The sequence below is a fragment of the Diadema setosum genome, chromosome 18, assembly GCF_964275005.1.
Source record: "Diadema setosum chromosome 18, eeDiaSeto1, whole genome shotgun sequence".
NCBI classification, from domain to species: Eukaryota; Metazoa; Echinodermata; class Echinoidea; order Diadematoida; family Diadematidae; genus Diadema; species Diadema setosum.
The window spans coordinates 19,243,312-19,251,912 of NC_092702.1; the positions used below are offsets into that span (position 1 = coordinate 19,243,312).

Genomic DNA, 8,601 nt, shown 5'->3' on the forward strand with positions numbered 1-8,601 from the left:
TATCAAGCAAGGTGTTGATGACGAACGTTAAATAGGGCCTACTGGCTTTTTTTTTTCTTAATATCCCCAACCACGGACCATCCATACTCTGTGTTCAAGAAAAACAGTTCTTTTACATATTCTGTCTCAATTTCAACCCACACCTGAGAAGCTGTGTACCATTGCATTGGCATACTGACATGTGTCTGCTATAAATTTCAATGGGTATAATTTGCTGAGAATGCAAGCTAACCATGGATAGAATTTTCGGATTTGGATATAATAGGTTCTGTCAATTACAGGCAGATTCCTCGAATAAGCAAATTATAATTACACACCCAAAGAAGCTAAACTTCTCAGAAGTAAAACATGGAGAATGCAATGTCTTGCAAAGCAATAAAAAAGGAAGCACCACCCCATCTGCCCTTCATCAGCATTCCACTAATGGTGATTGTGGCTTGGGTGGTGGATGCACTGCTGAATCTGATGCAAGGAAATTACAGATGAATGAATGCACGGAGGGACATGCAACCAGAACTTTAAACAGTGATCCTTCAGGACCTTCATTACATGACGTCATTGCTAGTTTGAAATGGAATGCAGTTGCCCTTGGTTTAAATGGTAAGCAACAGGACAAATATCTTCCAAATAAAACTTGAAGGAACTCTTACCTCCAGATCCATGCATTGTAGATTGGGTAAAAGTCAATACTCTAGCTTCCCTAGCTAGTTAAAAATAGTGTATAAACACTCTGATGTTGTATACAAACAATATGCCAATTTTGTTGTTGTTTCTAAGGATTTATTTGTCATTTCCCAAAAAAAGTTTATGCCAACTCATTATTCAAAAAATAATTTTGATTCCACAAGGTTTTTCCTACAATTTTAGTAAATCATAAAGGTTCATCATGAGATTTATAACTGCAGATACATACATCAAAGCGAGCCTCGGTTCGAATAACCCAGTAGACTCAGTACTGGTCAGCCCGCGGCTTGGTATACCTTTAGCAGTGGTAGTAACAGGGTTTGTAGTCTGTCGAGGTCAAGGGGTACGTCGATGCCTTTTTTTTTTTTTTTTGGTAATTTTACCTGATCCTCCAGTAATATGTATAGGCCCTAGAGAGAATCTTATGGGCAACCATCTTAGAAGAAGTTGTATGCTGTAATTTGCTCTGCACAAGATTACAGATACCAATGTTTTTATTTGAGACAGTAGTGAATAATATTTTTAAAAGATACAATGTTGGTAAAATGTGAGAAGACTGTAATGCCCTATTATCGTTTTCTCTTCAGGGGGCTTAGTGCTGGGGTGCTTGTTTGGACAAAAGGATTCTGTACTTGAACTTTCTTCCCGGAAAGACATTTCTCCGTCCAGAGATTTGTGCCTTTGTGAGGACCGCCTGTTTTGCATCGATCAGCATGATGACTGCTATATCCTGGAACTATCTGATGCCACAGGAGCAAGGCCGAAGAAGGTTTCAGTCTACAATGAAGTCAGAACAGCAGGACAGGATAGTTTACACTCACAGTCCCACAGGATTGCAGACAAGGAGGGTATAGCAGCAGTTGGGCAGGTGACACTGGGTGCAGGTTCTTCCACTCTACCTGCAGTACCTCGCTCTGAACATGGCCTTCCTCAGACTAGTGATAAGAAGACAGGAGTCAGGCATTTGGCCTGCGGTGACTCAATGGTTTTATGTGCTCTTGGTAGGTGTTTGCTTTGTTTATCATATTACAGTCAAACCTGTCTATAGCGGCCATTCAAGGGAAGCGAAAAGAGTGGTCATTGTAGTCAGATGGCCACTACAGGCAGGGTCTTTACCGTGACTTTTCTATTGGGGGGAATTGAGGTTAGTGGTTGGATACGGCAGGTGCTTGCTATGGCACTATTGGCAGGTTTGACTGTACATAGTGTACATATTATGAAAAAAGTGGCTTTTAAAATATTAAAACAAAATAATAAAGCTGGGAATATCTGAAACCTTTTAACTGTTTTTATACTGTTGGTATATTCAGTACTTGAAGTTACAGAGTTGTGTGTACTGTATTTTGTATTTTCTACAAAGAAGAAATCATTTCAAAAGGCTTTGCAGGTAGATGTCCTCTGGATATCATTATTTATGTAAATTACTAGAAATGCTGACAATGAAGCTTATAATTATAGAAATAATGAGGATGTAGGAAATTAGCGATGACAAATTGAAGTTTGTTATTCTAGACAATAGCTATTTCATATGAAGTCTTAGTCTCAGGTATATTAGAGTCATGATGCATTGAAATGCCTGTTAAGTATTCTTATTCTGTGTTTTGTCTCTTTTTCTTTTTCTTTTTCTTTTTTTTTTTGGGGGGGGGGGGGGCTGACTTTACCCGGCATATCAATATCATTCACTTTGATGTTTGATTTATGATATCATCAATAAATATTTTAAGACTGAGTTTCAAGATTTAGTTTGCCCATAAAGATGGAAGAATCTGTCAATTGAATCATCAGTGGGCCTTCTTTTTTCTCCCCTTTAGATCCAGATCGTCGGGCAGGCAGGATAGTGAGATCAAAGGAAGATGAGTTTGTCGTCCATCACTTCTCGCAGCCCCTTTCAGTGAGAGCGATTTCCTGTGGCAAGGAACATGGACTGCTCCTGGTTGATCAAGGCTTGGTCTACTCCGTGGGCTTGGGTAGGTACGTCAGGTAGTCACTCGGTCAATTGTCACCCAGTCAGTCCAAGTCCAACAAATACTTATATTGACTACTGTATTGCGATATATAATGATCATGCTTTTGATATACACTGTACTTTTGTGTGATTGTGGACATAGGTATCTGTATGCTATTTATGGTAGTCATACTAGTGTTATACCTATTCAACTGTTCTACACAGCACAATGTGAAATGCTGCCCTCTAGTGTTGAGTGCCAATACGGTTATCCAGATGCAAACATTGTCAGGGCTAGTAAACAATCGTTCGTTGTCATGATTCCCACCTGAATACACCATATCTGCCACAACAAGAAAACACGTCTGCCTTGGATATATTTTCCTTTATTAGACAAAGTTGAGTGTGCAAGAATTTTGTCACAAGGAAGTTTAAATAGTTGTTTTTGTTGTTTTTTTTTTTGTTGTATTTTCTTGTCTTTACTCTTAAAATTGATATCTGTTGTCTAATAATCATTGTGGACAAACTTTCTTCCTACGGTAATGAAGCATACTAGAGTGCTTGGCAATATCATTTGTATTTCTTCTCTGGTCAATTTCAGCCGGGGTCAGTTAGGACATGGTGACACGGACAGTGAGAGAGAACCCCGACTCATTGAGGCCCTAGGCTGTGTGGGCGTGACATCGGTCAGTGCAGGAGGATGGCATTCAGCCTGCATCAGTGGTGGGTTCACAAGGCAATAACAGATGACAAGAGATGTTTGTAAGGAGGGGCAGGGCAACATAACTACAGTGGACTCCCGTTATAACTAAGTCCTCGGGACCGGCAGTTTTCTTTCGTTATATCGAAATTTGTTATGACCGAACAAATATACAGTAAAAACAAAGAGTGCATAATGTTGGGGCCTGAATTTTTACTTCATTGTAACCGGAATTTCGTTATAAAACTGTGTTCGTTATTGTGGGAGTGCACTGTAGTGCCATTCAGTGGGCCATCCTGTTAGGAACAAACAGCTGTCATCAGTAGTGTGTTTGTTTTGAATGGAACTGCCTCAGGGGCATACATTTCCTTCTCTTAAATTCTCAGACTCCATACAGCACATTATTGTTGGTGATATAGCATCTGGCATTTTCTATTCGTGGTGATGTAACATCCTTCATCTGTATGTGTATTGACAGAGTATGGATGTGATTCCCATAAAGTTGAATGTTTGTAATGTTGCAAAATTAATTTCAATGGTATCCCACCGACAAGACTACTTAGCTTTCATGTATGATAAAAGAAAATACCATGGCAACAAGCAGGTGTGAAGAAAATGACAACTGCCATTGTGAAGGATTTATAGAATTTATAAATGTTTGTCTTTTGAAAGGGAAAGCAATTTCATCGTTTTTAGTTGAATGAAGCACAAGCCCACTTGGCAAGATACTTAGATCACATGTTTAGAGTAGATATTCTCAGTTGTCTGTTCAACCCAAGTTGAACAGCTTGTATGTGAAATACTCATAATATCCTCAATAAGCACTCATTGTGTGTCAAATTTATGCTCATCTGTTTTTGCTCATTTGATTAGCTTGGTGCTGATACTGAATAAAAGATAAGCATGCACATCATGCTTTTCTCTCTGACAGAATGTCATTTTCCTCATTACAATTATCTAGTTTCCAAAGAATATAGTTGAATTTAATACCCAGTACATCAGAGCATCATTATGTAAAAATGAGCGATTAGTTTTTCACTCCATCGTGAGAACTCTCTACAAGGTAGCACCGTTGCATTAAAATACAAAATTCATTTTATATCAAAGCTTCAAAGATCTGTGTGTATGTGTAAGTTTAATAAGGACACATTACCTGTGTATAAATAAAGGCACATTACACTGTACCTGTGTGCAAACAAGTGAGATAACACATGTAGTGTAAGTGTATCAAAGCACAGCAGATCTAATGTAGATTGGAAAACAAAGTGGCCAACCAGCCAGAATTCTTGTGTGTGTACTCAGACATAGGTGACCTGTATGTCTGGGGTTGGAATGAGGCTGGTCAGCTAGGGCTGTCCCCCGAAGCCGAAGCAGAGGAAGAGCCCGGGGCTTCTCCACCCCGTTCTGACCACTCTCCATCAAGAGTGACCTTTCAGATGGTTCCAGCCATTCTAGATTTGCCTGGAGGGGTGAACGTGTCAAAGGTCAGCTGCGGGTCGAGGCACACGGCTGCAGTGACTTGTGAGTATCAAGAATAGTGCTCTTGTATTGCTGCAGATTGTTAAATGCTAAGAATCTTGCTTTTAAGACTGACACAATTGGGAATGTATTGTTGATACTATCCTAATAGTAAAATGGTATTCATTTCTGCTTGTGACTTTGTTTTCTTTCTAGAGATTTTAAGAAAGATACCAATGGCACATATAATATATTTTCATCACTTCATGCTCTTTATGACACTGTAATATGAAATAAATATGTGTCTTGTAACATAAAGGTGATGCAGATTAAGGGGAGAGTCAATCAGTGGGGCTACCTCTAACTTTAATTGTAAATGTAGTCATCTCTAATGACGAATAAAATTCAGATTTAAAAAAAAAATTGCCTTTCAACTTTACCTGTTTTCTCTTTAAGCATTTTTTGCCTCCAGCTATTTTGGCTTGGACTAAGGCACCTATATTCTATGTGTGCTGACCATTTTTCTTATTGCAGATGATAAGAGGCTCTACACGTGGGGTTGGGGCAAGTATGGACAGCTGGGTCACGGTGACATGGAGTCACAGGATCAGCCGAAGCATGTGGAATTCTTCCACAATGAGAGGCTCTGGGTGACAGACATCATGTGCGGAGATTGGACCACCGTCGCTCAGACGTGCCCCGCCCTGCAACCCATGCCACCGTGACGTCTCCGACAAAACGCTGTGATCGATGCATCACGCAACTGATACTGAGCTCCGTCATGCTGTATTTGTTTGAAGTTGGATAGATATGGTAGAAAATACTACAGTTGTATTTTAGCAACCAATACCAACTTTCATAAGCAGATGCAGCTCGTCATGCAACCGCCTTTCATGCCCCGCATGTTATTCAGTGCTGAACTTACCCTTGTGGAGTAATGCTTTTTGCAACCTTGGTTTACATCTGATTTTCAAGTAGTGCAGTTAACTCTTTATGTGCCACGTTCGCACACCCAACTCGGGTGACAGCGTGCCAAGTTCGCATTTTCTGCTCAAATGCACAAACCCGCCCAAACTGATCAATAAATTGCCAAATGGCACAGGACAATGAGAGCGTTTCTTGCGTTTCCATTCCTGTCACATGTAGCGTGCGTTTTATGTGGCGATTGACAATCATGTTGTGTTCCCGACAGGATTCGCGAGTAAATTCTAAGTTTCTGTCACTGTCTATGGCACATAAAGAGTTAAAAGAAACCAATTTTACATGTACATGTATATGTGACTTACCTATCACAGCCTTCTGAATTTTGTAAGTGTGACTGACAGAACAAGTCCAATCAGTGTTAAGTGACAATAGCACAGTAGGTAACAATTAAGCAACATCGACCACCTGGTATTTGTTACTGTGAAGGCTGTGAAAGGAAGGAATGCTCAAAGACAATATCCTTAAGGTTTTTGTCGCAAGAAGTGTTTTATTATGTCACTTTGTTTCAATAACTGAAGTTGAACCAAAGGTAAATACAAATTCAGATTAACAGAGTTATTAAACCAAAGCTGACGCTCATGTGAACATTGAAGTTACATTAACACAGATTAATGCTAACTCAAATGCCAAAACAAGTGCAAATGCTCTTTACCTGAACACGATAGCAAAGTGCAAAACTAAGTAGCACAATGCAGCTAACAATGCAAAGTTTTAGGCAGAACATGTAACTCACGATCACCTCTGCTTTACTAGAGTACACTATTCTTGCAGATGTGACGCTCATACCACTGGCATAGTAGCAAGCGGGCAACATTAGTAGCTGACGTGAAGTTTGCCTCTGTCTCATTACACCTTTTGCAGTGAGGCAGATAGTTTACTGACTACATTTTTCTGCTTCTTGATATCACCTTCCATTTGTTTGGTTTTCTGCCTCAAGGCATTTGATTTTGCCAGAAGTGTGAAGTTGTTTTTCTTTTCAACTTCTTGTCAGCATCTGTGGTTAAGTGATACAAGAGTCTGCTCCAGCTTGTTGAGCTTCTTCCTTTCTTCATTAAGTTCAGTTTCTTCTGCAGCCCTCTTTTGCAGCTTGTTCTGCTGCAGCCATTTCCTCTTTTTGAGACAGGTGGGTCATGTACCTCGAATAGGCATGATTGCATGACCGCAGCAGCCCCGGTGTAATCTGAAAGTCAGCAACAGGAAGTCCCGAAAGAGCGACAGTGTCATAGACCATACTTTGTGCCACCAGTGATTGAGTCTTGAGATATCAGTATGGCGTCTATGCACCTGACAGCTCTTTCAAATGTAAAATGCCTGAGTGCACAGGCACATTTAATTTAATGTAGTTTCATTCATTTTATTTCACCACTGATAAAAATGCCCAATCAGCAAAAGCTGTTTTTCAATGGGGCCATGAATGAATGTACATGAATCATGTTAACATGATAAGAAATGATTTAGATAAAAACAAACGAAAACATCAAAATTTGTTGCACTACATCAACAGAGTGAAAAGTTAAGCTACAGTCACAAAGGTTTGTAAGAACAATGCATTTGTATGAATGTCATTGTTAGTACGAATTATGGAGTTCGTAGAGATTTGCAGATGGGGCACAGATTCTTATGGCCTTCTTACGAATTTCGTACAAACGCTGTTTAATTCGCAAGAACAACTTCAGACCTTTAAAAGAAACGAAATGATTTTCAGATATACAGTGGCCCTAGAATTTGCATGTTTTTCGGAAGAATGCCTCGAGTTGTTCTTTCGTCAGACTTACGGCCATCTTACCATTTCTTTTTGTCGTAAGATGGTTGTACATGCAACTCACGACACTCTCAAGTCATTCGTAAGAAGATTTTACTTTTTTGTTGTTGTATATTTTGTCAGGTTGTTAAATAGATGCTGCCGTGTCCTGTCGTCTTGATGGTTCTCCCTCCTCCTCCTCCTCTTCCTCATAATCTTCCACCGCCTCCTCCCTGTCACTTCAGATATCCATCATCTCTTGAGGTTGTTGCTGCAATTCTACCCCTCTCGCTCCTTCCTCCTCATCTCCCTCCTTTCTTTTCTTCCCCTTCCCCCTTTTCCCTTTGATTGCCTTCCCTTTTGGTCCCATATTTAACAGAGATGCTTTGTGGTCGAACACCTAGAACAGAGTGAGGATTTGAGCTTCGCGCATTTGGCTTTATACCCCCTAAAATTTAACAGTTGCACAAATTGTGTACCTATGCCTTACGAGTCCCTTACGAACACCTTACAAACTCGAAGAGTTGTTCATAAGAACACTGTACGAATCTCCGTTCGTAAGGCATTCCAACGAAAGATGTAATAGCCCTCTATGAGCGACTTTGGGCGTTCTTACAATCATCATAAGAATTTAAGGCTTCTAGAATTGTCTCTCCACCCTACAAAATCTTGCGTAGTTCTTACGATGTTCGTACGGCCGCCTTAGGAAGAGAGGGTTTCGTATGAAGTTGAAAAAAATTTTGGACAAGACCATTGACCAGGCTACGAACTTACGAACAGTCTACGAACGGTCTACGAATGCTGGTTTCGTACAGCCTTCTTCAGAAGATCTTACAAAATTGTCTAAAAATCGTTTGTACGGCGTTCGTAGCAGTTCTTAATGATATTTGTGACCGAGCCATTAACAATGATTGTCATAACACAAATCTACAAAATTGATTACAGAGTGTACACAAATATAACAAAATATAAACTATAAATATAAACTAATATATAGAAATTAGATTCAATTAAAGGACAAGTTCACCTTCATAAACATAAGGATTGAGAGAATGCAGCAATATTAGTAGAACACATCAGTGAAAGTTT

General features: G+C 39.7%; 1 protein-coding gene across 1 annotated transcript; it reads left to right on the forward strand.

Moving 5' to 3' along the window:
• The first annotated feature begins 426 nt into the window (after positions 1-426).
• Positions 427-5,776, forward strand: LOC140242065 (uncharacterized). Its single transcript, XM_072321827.1, has 6 exons — positions 427-600; positions 1,272-1,685; positions 2,496-2,655; positions 3,231-3,352; positions 4,632-4,850; positions 5,322-5,776. The coding sequence occupies exons 1-6, from the start codon at positions 483-485 to the stop codon at positions 5,510-5,512; spliced, it is 1,224 nt and encodes a 407-aa protein (XP_072177928.1). The 5' UTR covers positions 427-482; the 3' UTR covers positions 5,513-5,776.
• Positions 5,777-8,601: the final 2,825 nt, after the last annotated feature.